General features: G+C 41.9%; 1 protein-coding gene across 1 annotated transcript in view; it reads right to left on the minus strand.

The window, feature by feature from the left end:
- Positions 1–3877: 3877 nt before the first annotated feature.
- Positions 3878–17597, minus strand: part of LOC134614872 (protein-glutamine gamma-glutamyltransferase E-like) — a 76811-nt gene continuing 63091 nt past the window's right edge. The window contains exons 7-11 of the mRNA XM_063459113.1: positions 12831–13064; positions 12123–12440; positions 11690–11847; positions 6429–6562; positions 3878–4321 (exon numbers count right to left, since the gene is read on the minus strand). Of these exons, the coding sequence (XP_063315183.1) occupies positions 4162–4321; positions 6429–6562; positions 11690–11847; positions 12123–12440; positions 12831–13064 (1004 nt within the window). The 3' untranslated portion in view covers positions 3878–4161. The remainder of the gene's footprint in view (positions 4322–6428; positions 6563–11689; positions 11848–12122; positions 12441–12830; positions 13065–17597) is intronic.

Below are 17597 nucleotides of genomic sequence, written 5' to 3' on the forward strand. Positions count from 1 at the left end.
GTATTCTAATATTCCCCACGAAAAGGGTATTTCAGTTATACAAGATCTTTTGATACAATACAAGTTTCTTTCCTTGGCACAAATTGAATTCTTGATTCGATGCATCTCATTTGTACTGACTAAGAATTTTTTTTGGTTCAGTGGTCAATACTTTCTTCAGAAATGTGGCGTCGCCATGGGTACCAAATTTGCCCCCAGTTTTGCTAACATGTATGTTGCTCATTGGGAGCACAAGTGTGTCTCGTTAGGAGCACATTCGGGGGGCAATTTGGTCCTATGGCGACGCTACATAGATGACGTTATACTTGTGTGGGAGGGATCTGCTGATAGTCTCAAAATTTTCTTTGATCATATAAACTCCAATGATTATAACCTTAAATTTACATATAATATGAGTCCAACTTCTTTGGACTTTTTGGATCTCACTATTTATATAGAACACAATCAATTGAAAACTAAAACATTTTTCAAACCTACTGACTGTAACACCGCCATAGATTTATCTAGTGCTCACTATCCCCCTTGGCTTTCTAATGTACCTAAAAGTCAGCTTATCCGTCTCAGGAGAAACTGCTCAGACAATCATATATTTTTACAACAAGCTGAATTAATTAAAAAGAGGTACTTGGAAAAGGGCTATAATCAGGATCAAATTGACCTAGATATACAGAGTATGTTGGACACTGATAGATCACATTTTTTACAACACCGATCTAAGAAACAAAGCAACAGGAATTTAGATATTCAAAAGAAAAACCTACAGTTTGCATTTATCACTCAATACAACTCACAGGCTAAACATATTAAAAAAATCCTAAACAAATATTGGTATATCTTACAAAATGATAATATACTGAGAGATATTATTCCCAAAAGACCAACTATTATATACAAACGAGCAGCCAATCTTAAAAACAAATTGGCCCCCAGTCTCCTTCCCGTACATCCTACATCCTCAGCTGGCTCTTTTCTACAACCTGTTAAAGGCTTTTACAGCTGTGGACATTGTTCCACATGCAAATACCAAAAAAGAAAAATTACTAATTTTGTAAGCACTCAAACTTCTAAAGTATATCCCATTAAGAAACATATTCAATGTTCAACCACCTTTGTGATTTACTTACTCCAATGTGGATGCGGAGCCCAATATGTGGGCCGCACCACCAGAAAGCTCCATATCAGACTTTTGGAACACTTTAACAACATCAAAAAGGGTAAACTTGATCATAGTGTTCCAAAACATTGTAATATGTGTCCACTCTTCAGGTGGGAAAACTTTCAAGCCTTCGGCATAGAACATGTCACCCTAGGATGTAGGGGAGGAGATAAACTTCAAGAACTCATTCGCCAAGAAGCCTTTTGGATCTATACTCTAAGAACATTGCATTGTGGTCTTAATGCTGAAATAGACCTACAAGGTCTTATTTAGCATTTCACTATGCACTGTTCTATTATTATTTTGATATGGAATTTCTCTTTTTTCTCTCATCAATATATACATAGTATATCACTATACCTATATTAGGTTTGGGCTTATCCTTTTTGGGTAATATTATCATACATAATTTTTGAATATGCCTGACCTCTATATTTTGCCCCTTTATGGGACATCTTTTTGGATAGGTTCTGTTCAATAGCTTAATTTGTATCCATGTTTGATATTATGTCTTTGCTCTGCTCACAACATTTGACTATTTCGGTCATTTAGAGCCATTACTATTTCTAATAGGCTTTGTATATATCTCTTTGTTCACTATTCTAGTTGTTTTTTGTTCTAATAGATCCATTTTTTATGTAGTTCTCGATATTCATATATATGGCGACATGTTCGCCTGTTGTGTACACTTTTCTCTTAATACAGATTGTACGCATGTGCATTATCATGCTCGATTCTCGAGCGCATAGAACTCTGGTTTTTTCGCATGCGCTTTTGGAATGACGGACGAAACAGGAAGTTTCCCTTGCGTTCCAATCTGGAACGCACGCGCCGGTGAACGGCATAACAGAAGATTGCGATGGGTATAAGAAGCTCCTCTACAGCTGATTTTCTATATATCCCTGACGAAGTCCCCTACCTATCTGGACGAAACGCGTTGGATATTGGACTTTATTGTCTGCTTATTTTATTTATATTTTATTATTTTATGTATGCTGATTTATTGTTCCTGCTCTCCACTTGAATTGGATTTGTGCTGCTGATTTCTACACTGCCTTCCAGTTCCACTAAGAGTGGAGATATGCCCACAACTATTTTACGTCTGTAAGTGCTCCCAATAAATATCTTTTGTACTTTTTTATACATACTTCACCATGTATGGCTTTTTTTATTCATTCCTTTAAGACATACTTCGTCATTTGATCTACTATCAAGATCTATACTGATATACCCCAGGGGGGTGAGAGGCCTGATTTGCATTTTCGTTTGTGAGTTTAATACCTAAACTTTACACTCTCACATTTAATTCTAACAAAATTACGCTATGATATATATTTTTATAATTTCAGATTATATCATATTCCTTTACTGAATATTCTTACTCTGGATATTTTCTCCAGGTTGTATTAATTATATGCTTATTTGAAGGTGTTTTCCACTTTTTTTTTCTCTGTTTTACCACTAGGGACACAGACACTGGGAGACATGGGGACACTGAAACATTTGGGGACACTAAGACACTAGGGACCTAGAGACATGGGAACACAGACACTGGGAGACTAGGGGACACTTGGGGACTAGGGGACATAGACATGGGGACACTGGGACATATAGGGACACATGGGGACACTAGGCACACTGAGAGACATGGGACACAGACACTGGGGACACTGGCTGGGGGACATGGGGACACATGGGGACATAGTGTCTCCATGTCCCAATGTCTCAGTGTCTCCCAATGTCCCTATGTCTCACAGCGTCCCCACGTGTCTCAGTGTTCCCAGGTCTCCCAGTGTCTGTGTCCCCATGTGTCTGTGTCCCCATGTGTCCCCTAGTGTCTGTGTACCCTAGTGTCTCAGTGTTCCCATATGTCCCCTAGTGTCTCAGTGTCCCTGCTGCCTTTCCCCACATCCCTTACTTACCTGAGCTGTAGAGCTGCTGTCTGGACTCTGTGCTGTGTTGCTGCTCCCCCACGGATCAGTGAGTAGTAGAGAGAGGCAGGGATATGCTGTGTAACGTCCTATCCCTGCCTCTCTCCACACACAGTGACCCCTACTGGCTGGTGCTGGTATTGCAGAGTAATCTCCATTTATTCTGAGAAAAAAACCTGCATTCGTATTGCCGGTATTACTGCAATACCGGCATGGCCAGGCAGCCTCAAATACCAGCTGTGCCAGTAAAATACCAGTCAGGTGGCAAACCTAAGAGTAGTATGTAAAAAAGAAAAAAAAATGTTTTTATTTTTTTTTTAAATGGGCCTATTCCATGGGCCTGGGCCTGGAGCTGCAGCTCCATCAGCCCCTATGTTAATCCGGCCCTGACAGTCTCACACACACACACACACACATAGTTTCACACACACAGACAGTCTCACACACACAGACACAGGCAGACAGTCACACACACACAGACACAGGCAGACAGTCACACACACAGGCAGGCAGTCATACATAGTTACCTCTATTCATTATGGAGGCAGTGCAGCTCCTGGATTCTGGTCGTTGGGGAAGCAGGGACTCCTTCCTGCTTCCCATGCAGCAATTACCCAGTACTTCTAGCCCTGCCGCATGCTAAGCACCACTCCATTTTTTTTTTTTTTTATCCCGGGTGGAGAATAATAAAATACTCCACCCGGGTAGCCGACCATGTGTGATCTGTGTCGGCTGTTAGGGTGCCCCAGGCTCCATGGCGCCCTGTGCGGCCGCACACCCCTAAGGCCGGCCCTGGGTGCACTCCCTGTGAACTGTTCTTGAACACAAAGTAGGCATTGTCCATGTCCTAGTGAAATCAAAAAAGGAAATCAAAAAACTTAGAATTTTAATATTTCAGTGGTAAATATGGCATTGTATAACCGTTCATGTCTACTGAAGTAGTTTTCAATGTATTTCCGTTATTACACTATAACTTCCATTAAATATGTAGTTTTAAAATTGAAAATTCGTAAACATAATCCTTGATGAAGGAAGAATCTAATTTCAATTTGCAATCATAGTGACACATTGCTTCTAATTTATATGTAATGGAGGTATAGTAATTTCCTGGTATGCCTTAATGTCATGGAATTTATCAGAGTTGAAATTCGCCAGGAGAATTCTTGGACCAGCTCTGTAAGGGAGAAGATTGACCTTTGTTACAGAAGTCTGTTTGGACTTCACAATCGGCAAACTGAAAGAGAGGAGAAGCAGAGGTATGCAGGTAATTCAAATGAAATAAATCAAGGTGGTTTAAAAAAAAAATGTTCTATGGTCGTTATTGTTAAAAAAAAATAAAAAAAAATGTGAAAATGATTTAATACATTTATTTGAAAAAAAAAATGTGTATGCATGTGTATCTCTATAGAACAGAAAGGAGAAACAAATGTAAACAAATTAATAAAAGCACTAACCTGAGTCCCTATGCACATTTAAATAATAGCCATTGGAGTAGTGTTAAAATCCTCCCGTTAAAGTGCAAGCTCACCTGCCCAATCAAGACAAACCTATTAAGTGACTCTTACACCAACAATCCCACTCATTGCTTTCAGCTAAAATGCAAAAATCTGATGAGACGGAAATAGTTCTTCTTCAAGGGAACAGTGAACTGTGGTGGTTCTGATCTCTATAGCATGTCCCTGTAGGATTTTTACTGTAAACACAGCGTCTTCAGAGAAAAGGCAGTGTTTACATTGGTGCCTAGTAACCTCTATTGTCAGCCACTAGAGGGGTTTCCTAATTAAGTGTTGCACAATGTGCATCACTGGCGTTCAGCATCTTCACACCCTGCATTGAGATGCTGGACACTCTCCATAGAGATCCATTGACTCAATGCATCTCTATGAGGAGGTGCTGTCCGGTACAATGTTTTGCATAATAGCCTTAGAAACATAGAATGTGACGGCAGATAAGAACCATTCGGCCCATCTAGTCTGCCCAAATGTCTAACTACTTTAATTAGTCCCTGGTCTTATCTTAAGTCTAGGATAGCCTTATGCCTATCCCACGCATGCTTAGACTCCCTCACTGTGTTAACCTCTACCACTTCAGCTGGAAAGCTATTCCATGCATCCACTACCCTCTCAGTAAAGTAATACTTCCTGATATTATTTTTAAACCTTTGTCCCTCTAATTTAAGACTGTCCTCTTGTTGTGGTAGTTTTTCTTCTTTTAAATATAGTCTCCTCCTTTACTGTGTTGATTCCCTTTATGTATTTAAATGTTTCTATCTTATCCCCCTGTCTCGTCTTTCCTCCAAGCTATACATGTTAAGTTCCTTTAACCTTTCCTGGTAAGTTTTATCCTGCAATCCATGAACCAGTTTAGTAGCCCTTCTCTGAACTCTCTCCAAAGTATCAATATCCTTCTGAAGATACGGTCTCTGTGGGAAAGCATTGGATTGGCTGAGATAATCAAGACTGATGATCTCAACCATGGAGGTGTGGACAGATATGGCAAGGCTGGAGCAGTGTTGCAGAAAAGGTGAAGAGAGGTGAAGAGAGGTGGCCAGTTACCTAAACAGCCACTTCAGGATTATAGTGTCAGAACTACATGTTTGTATTCCTTACACAATTTTTTTTTTTTTAAATGCTTAATAAGATACATATAAAAAAAAATTCATACAAATATTCTTGTTTCAAAGATTCTGCTTTTTAGCTGAAAGCAGGGTGAATTGTTAGTGTAGGACTCACCTGCCTTTTGTCAAAGTACTTTGTTTAAACAGCACGGGGAGAGTGCAGATTAAAGGACCACTATAGGGTCAGGAACACAAATGTGTATTCCTGACCTTATAGTGTGAAACTAACTATTTAGCACCCCTGGCAACCCCTTGTCCCCCTTAAAGCTAGTAAAAAAAAAAAAAAAAAAAAATCACCTTATTTCCAACACTAAGCTGATCTTCTGGCGCTGGCTCTGCCTCCTTGGCTGACATTGGCAGCCAATCACAATGCATTCCCATTCCCGGGGGCAAAGCCAAATGTCACGAATTAATGAATTAAGCCAAATGTATGAATTAATTCATCTCTATGGAGAAGTTCAGCGTGTCCATGCAGAGCATAGAGACACTGAACGTCAGTGCTGCACACTGTGCAGCACTGCCCAAAGAAGCACCTTTAGCAGCCGTTAGAGGAGTGGTCACTGGAGGTATCCTTAGACATCAATGTAAACGCTGCCTTTTCTCAAAAAAAAAAGTGTTTACATTAAAAAGCATATAGGGACTGACTATACTCACCAGAACAACTACATTAAGCTGTAGTTGTTGTGGTGACTATAGTGTCCCGTTAACACAAATAGATACATACCATAATGCAACTGGTTTTCTCAGCAGACCACTGCCTTCCACTACAAGATGACAATTTGCAACATCCTCTTCAAGTGGGTTGGAAAATAGGATCTCAACAGGTAAAGGCACATTGAAGATGGGGTTTCCACAGACCTAATGGAAAGGGAGGAAGAGAAAGAAAAAAAAAAGGTAAAAGTTTTTTTTATAATAGAAATAAATATTTAAATAAAAGTGTACACACACACACACACACACACACACACAGTATTGGTAGAAGTCCTTGCACTCAGGCTGTAACCACTCATTAGATACAAAAAAACTCCTTTATTGTTCTATTTTAGGAAGTTTTCTGTGTGGGAATAATACATAAGACAAAAGTAGTCTCTACTGAAAGAAAACTAGAGCAGAAATAAATAAAAGAAGAACAGATTCTGAGAGAAAAAGAAGAGAAAGTGATTTGGGAAAGGCAAGTCGGTGTGACAGTGCCACTTTAGTCACGTGGGACACACAAGGTCTGTCTGGAGAGTATCTGCCATGTAATATGAAAAATAGAGACATTTATTGAAGAAGTGACAAGAAACATTGTACATTGGACATCTGTCTACTTCAAAGTAGGCACCTTGAGACCTCACATATTTCTCCCAGTGTCTCTTCCACTGTTAAAAATTTTGGGGAAAAGCCAGATGTCTCCGGGTGCCAAATTTTTCAACCTATTCTAGACCATCGTTTGTGCCACACTTATTTGCACTACACTCATTATATAATCCCCCAAAGCCTTCTGAATTATCCGAATAGTTTAAGCTTATTGCAAAATTTGATGCAGATTCGCTGCTCAACTTGCTCAGTCATTTTGAATGTAACTGCCACACCATATACATGCTCATTCAACAGTGCCTAGCACCTCCACTGACTAGTACAGCCAGGTTATATTGATCTTGCGCAAACTGTTCTTGCTAGGTTAACGATGGCTGGACTTTTTCTAGACAGACCTTGTGTGTGTATATTTTTATTATTGTTATTCATATAGTGCCAACAAATTCCAAAGTGCTGTATAATAGGTGGTCCAAAAAATATGTAATTGTAACCAGACATGTTTTAGATGGAAGCGTCAGGATTTGGCGATTGCCTGGACATGAGGGGTGAAGGAGAGGTCAGAGTCAAAGAGAACACTTAGGCAACAACCCAACGAGGAGGAACTAATGGTAGCACCATTAACGTGGAGGGAGACAGAAACGGGTGCAGCAAAACTTGAGGGAAGAAAGACAAGAAGTTCTGTTTTTGACAGCTTGAGTTTAAGGAAGTGAGCAGCCATCCAGTTAGATATAGCAGAGAAGCAATCAGAGACACGAGTCAAGAGGGGTGGCGCGAGATCAGGAAAAGACTAGCAGATTTGCGTGTCATCCACATAGAAATGATATTGGAAGCCAAAGGAGTTGAGTTTGCCAAGGAAGGCAGTATAGATCAAGAACAGTAGAGGACCAAGGACTGAACCGTGGTGAACACCAACAGAGAGGGATTGGGGAGAAGAGGCACCCTTCTCTCCCCCTGAAGAGCCTGCCTGGCACGCTCGGCTCAGTATTCTTTTATCATTTTTATTTTTTCCTATTTACTTTGATGTTCATAAATATTTCTGCTGTGAAGATATGACACATTTTTAAAGTGACTCAATATTAAATGCTAAGTAGGCATGTGCATTGGCAAAAAAATTGCTTCGGAAATTCGGCGCTCCGGCATTTTGGTTCTGTTCGCCACTTTTGAAATTCGGGACCTGGGCAATTCGGAACATCTGTAGGGCTCCCTAACCCTAACCCTAAGCCTACCTGTAAACCTAACCCTAACCCTGTCATCATTCATGTAATTTTCCCTCCTCCTCTTGTTTTGACACTTTTCAGAAATCCGAAGCACTTCGGAAATTCGGCACTTCAGCACTTTGGCAATTCAGCATGGCAATTCAGCACTTTGGACATTCGGAAGCATCTGAATTGCCCAATATTCATCTGAATTCACATTTGGAATGAAACAAATTGCACGTGTCTAATGTTAAGTTTTATAATTCACACTCATTTATATCTTTTTGATAGGGAAACCTTTCACTACTCCATTGTAACGAAAATATACCCCAACTCGCAGAATTCAACTCGACAAAAGACAACACAGAGGAGAGATACGTCTACCGGACCTTAGAATGGCCGGACTCGACGTATATGAGAGGAGACAGAGTTAGGAATGATCTGAGGTCAAGGGCACAGAGAGACAGCGTAAACTAGGACGAGCCGGGGTCTGGTACACAGTAAACAGCAAGCCGGCAAACAGAACAGATAAGGATAAAGAGATAACGTAGTCAGAAACAAAGCCAAGGTCAAGTACGAAGGAACACAACCGAACACAATAAGCGCTAAAGGGAACTGAAACAGAAACCACGATAGGGCAGAGAGTAAAGGGAGAGGTAAGTTTAAATACCTTTAACTTATTCTTGATTGGCCCCTGTCATATCCACGCCCCCAATGTGTGAGTCTATGGGGAGTGTGGGGTGACAGGGGCCAATAGGAGACCATTTTGATTTTCGTCTCCCACTTCCCCTTTAAGAGCGTGCTCGTGACGCGCGGCGCGCTCTCCAAGCTAGGCGGGACACGTGACCACATTCCGCGGTCAGCGCCCGCCGTCATCGGCGCTCTCTGCGCGCCGGGAACAGAGGACCTCGGCCGGCCCCCGGACAAGGTAAGTAACGCTACATCCATTTAGAAAAAGAAACACTGAAAGAGTTCTGCGAGAGGTAGGAGGAGCACCAGGAGAGCGCAATTTCTCGTAGACAGATTACAGAGGATGAAAAAAAGCAATTCATGATCAACAGTGTCAAAAGCAACAGAAAGGTCAAAGAGAATCAGGATAGAATAGGAATAGCGAATTTTGCAGTGATAAGCTCATTGGATACTTTGGTCAAAGCCATTTCCACATAGTGATGAGCGCGGAAACAAGACTGAAGTGGGTCAAGCAGAGAGTTGGATTCAAGAAAGTCTGTCAACCGTTCATACACGGCTCTCTCAAGCATCTTGGATGCAAAAGGCAGTGCGGTAGTTGCATGGGGAGTTAGGGTCAACGTTGTGCTTTTTCAGAATTTGGGTTACAGTTGCATGTTTGAAGGGTGATGGAAATATGTCAGAGGAGAGGGAGAGATTTTAGTGAGAGGCAGAGCAAGAGCAGGATACAGAGTGCAGATGATGTGAGGGGATAGGATCAAGGGAACAGGTGGTGGGGCGGGAGGACCGGAGAAGAGCAGAATCCGCTGTAGCGAGTGCAAATGAACATAAAACAGCAGAGGGAGTAGGGTTGGGGGAAGTATTGGCAAGGAAAGGAGATAGATGAGAGATTTCTTCCCTGATTGTAGATTATATACACATGCATATGCACACACGAGGGGGAATTGAAAATTCTTTATTTACCAATACAAAGTAATTTTCTAATTAGTATTCATAAAGTTGGCTGAATGATACAATTTGGTCTTTCAGCTTTTTAGTATATAGAGTCAATACTTGTGGGATTTAGGGGGCTATTTACTAAACAGCTGCAAGATGCAGCCGCTGCACAGTAATAAATTGCCCAAATGAAATTTTGAACTTCAAATAATTCCAAACACAAATGGACAAACTGTCGACATTTGGTTCGGACAAATTCTGGCACCATAATCTACATGGCAGGACATTTGGGAATGGCAAATGGAGTTCCCACCAGAACACGGAAGATAGCGAGTATTATGGGAAAACTCTCTGACACAGGAAGTGAAGCTGACTTAAGCTCCTCCTTGTGTCAGAGAAAGTAAGGCGTAGGAATAGTACAGAAGATAAAGTAATCCCTATTTTATCTTATGTTTTAAAGAAAAGTAGAGCAGAAATGAAGGAGGAGGAAGAGAAGAGGAAGTGATTTGGGTGCTGCTTTAAATAGGTGATACAATTGTCATGTTTCCCACTTCAAACACACACCCAATAGCAAATCTTATATTTTTATATTAGGACTTGCATGCACAAATGTATAAGTAAGATGTGCTCATTTGGCTGAAGCAAGCAAATTTCAACAGGATTGGATTCAGTGTTTTTGTTTTACACTTCAAGAATTATTGTAGTGAGTATTTACTAGACATGTGCACAGGGAAAAAATATTTGGTTAGTTTTTGGTTTTATTTAAGTGAAATTTGATAATTATCGATTTGAATGACCTGAAACTCGTCCAAAGGTTTTGAAAATTCGGACTTCTGTTATTCCCTATAGGGCGCGGTTAGTAGATTCCTCCCTTAATATGTTACCCTGATGTGGGATTATCCTATTTAGGATACCAGCTTAGGTCACTGTTCAGATGGCCACTTAATTTGAAACACTTATGTGGGTTTAGTAGATATACCCCAATATAATTTTACAAATAAATTATGTATTTTCTTTTTTAAAAGGGCGATCTTGTCTGCACCTTTTGCAACTCTTCCACTTTTCCCCAAACCAGACATTTTGTGCAGATGCGTAGCTAGAAACCACGGGGCCCCGGTGCTACAATTGCTCTTGCCCCCCCTGTACGTCAACCCCCCTGCCACCCTCCTCCCATATGCCTACTGTCTTCCTCCCATACATTACCCCTCCCATACACACAGACATACACACATACAGGCAGACAGACATATACACACATACAGACAGACAGAGACGGACTTACACACACAGACATACACACACTTCCTGCCAGCCTCTGACATCATCAGAGGGGGCCCGGTCACACTGTTAAAGAGCTGACCGGGCCCTTTCGAATTACATGGCATCGAGTGGCCCTAACAGCATGGGCCACCCGATGGGACCCTTCAATGTGGCCCGGCTGTCACACCGCACGGGCCGGGGCCGCGTTAATCAGCTGGCAGGATCCACAGTCGCAAGGGTTCACAGGGTGGCCGGGCCCCCTGAAGTGAGGGGCCCAGTCGCAGCTGCGACCCCTGCGACCGCGGTAGTTCCGCCACTGGTTCTGTCCAATCACAGACTTCCTGATGCAGCTCCATGAGACATCTTTGCAAGGTAGGTGCTCTGGAACATTGCTTCCTCTTTACTTTAGCTCCACTGAGATAATCACCCAGAAAGTAACATGTCCTTGTGTACATTTTTTTTTTGGACATCTGCAGTATTGTTCTTCATTTTACAAAGAGCAACAATGAACCATAAAACTAATGTTACAAAAAAAAAAGTTATATAGATTAGGTTTCAAATTATTATGAATTCATTTCTTGTTTTTTTATTCCGATAGAAACCATACCTTTATCAATAGGGGTGGGTTTAACAGCGTGGCCACTGAATGAGTCAATAAACTCCCTTCTTTGTTGTCAAAGCACACTGCCACAAACTGGATCAGGTTATCATTCGAGATACCATTTCTATATTGAGAATACTTTATGGTATATGGTATTTTTTTCTCTGGAAAAAAAAAAAAGTTGGCAGTATGTGGAATATCAAACCTTTTTCCACATTTTCATTGGCAGATTAGCACCAGATAACCTTTGTACGAGTACATCTCAAACTAGACCTATGAGAGGTCATACCTTACCAGTCTCCTGGGAACAATAGGAACCAGACATTCCCACTATTATTAACTAAAGTTTATATTGTTTAAACAAGAAAACTTAAATATGTTAAGTAGGGCAATGAATGACAGAAACTCTCAACCCAAGTAATTCAACAATGGATATTACCTTCATCAGGTCCCAGACTAATAGACAGGGATTCTTTTACGATCTCTTTCAAAGGTATCTTTGTATAGGCCATTGTGTACACCGCCAGATTGACTTGAATAACTTTTGCTTCATCATTTGTGTTTTTAAGGCTAAGGGTGGTATCAACATCCTCTCCAACTCGTGACGGTTGACCCTGTTCAAAACTACCTGTGAAGTCTGGTTTTGGGACGCGAATGCTGGGATTCTTAACAAGGTCTCGTGATGAGGACATTAGGGATGGTTTTCTTAACATGGTATTCCGAGCCTTTGTCAATATATCTCTTGCATTTTGAGTCCCTAAATGAAAATAGGTGACAGAAAATGGTTTACACTTTTTTGTACATGGATGCCCATTTCCCCTTAACACAACTTTGAAATACTATATATATATATCATTGTGAGATGAGTTGACATGACTCCACACCAATCCATGTTTCATTAATGGAGCAGAGGACTTTTTCTGTATTTTAATAAGGAAGTTGCTTTGTGAAGAAGAAGTAAAAAAAAGAAAAAGAGCACAGGTAATTTCCCCCCGTCCCCCCCCACCCCAGTTACTAAAATATGTTCTCTGCATGCACATCAGGCCAAAACCTATCAAATGCCCTTAAATTGCATTGGCACCTGGAGTATCTTTTTTTTATTGATGTTTCCACCTTCACATGCATGTTTTTGAATAGACATAGTCACCTTCAGGATATTTGTGGGCATCTGTCACATCAACAATGGCCAAGGCACCCAAGGCCTTAGTGCCAACGAACTGTCCAGCTGAGTGAATGTTTGTGTAAGCGTTTCGTTTCGATAAATCAATCTGTTCACAAATTTGGCAGTTAAGTTCAGCGAATAAAAAGGCTGTATCATAATCCAGCTCTACATCACCATCTCTAATCGCCCGAAGGGAAGCAGGTCCAAGGCGATTTATAACTAAAAAAAAATGAAGTAGAAATAAATAGAAGCCAATTAAAGAACTGCATTAACAAAACATATTTACCAATCTTGGAAAACTATTTTTAAGAATTCGCCACCAATGTAATGGATGTGGATCTATATTTTCACAGGTATTTGATGATAATTCATTTGTTTCACATTTTGAAGTAGAATGCAGTAAAATAGATAAATACATAAATAAAACTAATTTTTCCTTAGTTGGCTGCTGGCACAGGCTAGGAAGATTCTCCATGAACCATCAACGCTAGAATATACACACACCCTTCTGTCATTGTCCATCCTGTTTAAACAGTATATAATTGAAGATGATGCTAGCTTTAGTGTACTAATAATCTTATTATATATATTTTTTTTATTCTTTATTTTAGTTGTGCAGATGATCACAATAGTTCAACAAGCGCCACAACAGCGTATTTCAAGTTTAATACAAGTTAGACAGTGGCATGATAGTTTGCACAATTTTTATATTTAACATGCTCAACTAAACAGTTGATTTGTCCGAGTAAGATTGAATGAAATAAAATAGAGTAAAGATGCTAAATGCTTAACATTGTTAGGTCGCCTATGCTACATGTGCACCATTTTATGTTTTATCATGAGGATAATAGTAGATGTAGATCACAGGTTAGGTAGGTAGGTGTGTTGAGTGCAATAGTTAGCAAGATTAACATGTCAAGATATAAACCAGTATAACACCTGACCTGTTCTAGGCATTAAAACAAAGATAATGCAAAGCTTGGATTATATATGTCAGGGTGTAGTTACAGGTTGATTCTATGCTAGTCACAGTTATTTCTCCGCTTATGCTGGTGCCATTAGAAGTTAAAGGCATGCTTAAAAGAAAAAAAAAAGAAAAAAGAAGGTCGGCCTTGTATATCATAAATGCTGCACCTTTTTGGCTCTAGAAGGTTAATGAACTATGACGGGGAAGCTCAGGTAACAAAAGAAGCTTGACTATTCCTCATTCCCCTCTCTATTGCCAGAGTGTCGTCAGTAGCTGATGTGAGTTATGGTTAAGCAAAACATTTCAACTTTTAAACATTTAAGACATGAAATGAGAGGAGAGATTTAAAGAGGGTTATGTGTCCGCAAACCAGTCTCATTTAGCCCATGCCCCTTCAGGGTAAGCAAACCTCAAGGGAAGGCAGGCAGAGTGGGTCAAGGCATCGCCATGGGCTCAGTCTGTGTGGGCAGGTGGGTTCACCATCGCCTCTGTGCTTGGTTTCGGTTCCATCGGTGGGCGGTGGGGTAAACCTCTGCACAGTGGTCCGGCCGGCAGCTGTGACTGTGGTGGGCAGTTATGGGCCGCGTTGGGCTCTGGATCTTGGGTCCGGTGTGGTGAGTGCATGTGGGACTTGTGTGGCACTCCTGTCCCTGCTTGTGTGGGAACGGGTTTTTGCAACTGCCCGTCCATTAGTCGTGTCCCGCCTTTCTAGTGGATTGTAATTACACCGCTGGGTGGTTGCTCTTTGGGCCCTCGGCAGTGCGTCGTAATGGCGGCGCCTGGTTGCTGGGCGCATCCACATGGCCACTGCTTTCATTGCTTGATAATATGTCGCCCCACGGTTGTGAAGTATTGCCCAGAAGTTTTTATACAGCCGGTCTAACGCCTCCATGGGCTGTGTCGGTCGCTGGGTGTATGTGCCTCTTGGTTGGGGCCTGTGTTGGGCCGCCATCTTGGCTGTGCCTCCTCTGTATTTCTGTTGGCCGCGTGGCCTGGTGGTCCGTCCTCTGTTTTGCTTGTGTGGTTAGGGAGGACTGGGGGGGGAGGGGAGTAAAATGTTATCGTACCGGAGTTCTGGGATCGGGAAGAGCGGCCGTCTCACCCTGTCTCCAGCTCCTGTAGGCCGCGTTTGGCGTTCGGCGTCCCCGACGGGCTTCGGTGTTGCATCTCTTGTTTCCGTGGTGCACTCCCAGCATGTTTCCATTGTGCAACCTGATGTGTTTGTGGGCTTTGTAGCTGCTGTTTTTTCATCAATTTTTGCCCGTCGGGTGGGAGCCCATGCGACTCACGTAAACTCCGTTTGTCGGTCAGGCTGCGCCCCCTTAATTTTAATAATGACAAAAGGCGAGTATTTTGTATTAACTTCCTTTACTACTCCAATAGCAGCAAATAACATATAAGCGATAAGCATAGCATATAATAAGCCCCTCCCACTGAGGCATTTCCTCTTGAAATAGCGACATCACAAGTAAAAATGAATCATAACTCCGAACCAGGAAACGTCCAACAAGTTCTAACAAATAAGGATTGTCCTCTTGAAATTCAAACGACAGCCAGAACGTAGAAATCTCTTTAATACTTCCAAATGCAGTGTTGCGGTGCATTAAGCTGAAACGAGACCGAAAACATTTTAGTGGCATAGCCAAAACCTTGAAAAAACATGAGCAACCACAGTCTGGCTAACTAGCAACATTACTTGCTAAATGTACTGAATATACAACATAGTCTAAGTGACTAACACATCAATAGCATACTACAAGATAATAATAAAAGACATACCAGAAATTCATAACATACGTGTGAATATATTTGGCAATGAAAGTCAACTAAACAATTTAGCAAGGAAAAGCATATGAGCCATATCTAAAACCTAAATCCCAGGGAGGGAAGAGAAAGACGGGGGGGGGGGGGGGGGGAATGAAATACTTTCCTCCTGTCATTATTAAAATTAAGATTATTAGTACACTAAAGCTAGCATAATCTTCAATTTTATCACATGACAGGAGGCTTCATATTTTGCTATTTTAACGCTACTGTAACAGAGAGAGCGCAGCATTTGGAGGAGGACGAAAGTAAAAGGTCGAAAGGTTGAATCCTGCGACCAATCCGCCACTGCTAGAATGTCCGACAAGGAGGCACCCGCCTCAAAGGCGAATGACACCTTCGCAGCCCCAACTGAATTTGTGCCGAACAAAGTGTTAATAGCGGATAAAGATAAAAGCCACCTCACTCATCTCAACAAGGTGGTAACTTAAACCGGACCATGTGGCTTAACATAATAGATTAACAGTTGATGAGAGGATGTAGGCTGTATCATGGCCATAGCCTTTAAAAAAGCACGAAGAGTTTGTACCACACAGACCTGGGGTTCCGATAGAAAAAAGGGGTAGAAAACCGATGTCGAGTTTGGTTTCGTTTTTCTCAATACCCGGAATCTGACGCCTTCTGGAGAAAAGGATGTCTGCGTCAAAAGCCCAAAGTCTGACACCCGACGGAAGGAGACTAAACAGAAGAGGAGAGTCAATTTGGCTGACAGCTATCTCAGATACAGGTTTGTTAGAAGGCCATTATTTTATGAATCGTAGACTTGGGCTACATCCCAAAGGGTGGAGTACTTTGGGGTCGGTGGTCTTCACATGCCCCTTAGTAGGCGACAAATCAGAGGATCCTGCCCTATAGGTTTCCCTTGGACTGGAGTATGTGTTGCTGATGTACCACATTAATAGAGCTGTAAGACTTACCTTCCGAAAACAGTGATGCCGGTAAATTTAACATGGAGGAGACAGAGGCCATAAAGGGATCGAGATTCCATCCCACACACCAATTAGACCATGAGACTCAGGCCGATTTTAAGGAGCCCACGACTCCCAGAGGATATGTCTAGTCTCTGCCAATAACTCTTTGGTGCACCATGAACCCTTGAAAGAGTCTAGGCTACCAAAGATAGGGGTCCATCTTGGAGCACCGGATGTGGGTTCCTCATGGGGTCTCTGAGCATCATCTGTTTGTCTGGCAGGAGGAGAGGGTCCTCGCATGACAGTGCGGGAAGGCCCAGGAACCATGGTTTATGCTGTCAGTGACACCAGTTGTTGTCTTATCTGACCTAACAGAAGTATGTCTTCTAGATACACAATGCATCGGGTGCCCAATCCTCAAAGGTGGGCCTTCACGGTTTTCACAATCTTTGTAAAGCACCATGGTGCTGAGCTTAGTCCGAATGGAAGGCAAGTGAATTGCCAAGGTGTTCCTTTCCATAGGAATATCAGGAAAGGACGACTGTCGTTGTGCACCGGGACGGACAGATATGCGGGTGAACCAATCTCCTTTTTGGAGAAGATCTTGTAATAGGTGTATACCTTCCATTTTGAAATGGTGGTAGGCAACGTGTACATTCAGGTCTCGCAGATTGCTTACCTTACGGTATTCCCCAGTCTTTTTACATACGAGGAACATATTGCTGAAGAAACCTTCCCGGTAGGGGGACAGATGTATGGCCCCTTTCGTTCATAGATCTGTTTATTCCAGATCTATAAGACTGGCATCCGAAACTGTAAAAAAGAGTGGACGAGGTGGCAAGGTTGGAGTCGGAGTGGCCTCCCACTCTGTGTGGTAGCCCTGTACTGTCTGTAGCACCCATGCATCTGTGGATAGTTCTACCCAGTTCTGGAAAAAATAAGAAAGGCGACCCTCTGGGCGAGCTGTAGTTAAGACAGAAGGTACTATGGTTGTGTAACAGTGTCTTACCTGTCTAGAAGTGTCCACGAGCACGTCCACAGCCTCTGCGG

Source organism: Pelobates fuscus, chromosome 6, assembly GCF_036172605.1.
Source record: "Pelobates fuscus isolate aPelFus1 chromosome 6, aPelFus1.pri, whole genome shotgun sequence".
In the NCBI taxonomy this organism is placed as follows: Eukaryota; Metazoa; Chordata; class Amphibia; order Anura; family Pelobatidae; genus Pelobates; species Pelobates fuscus.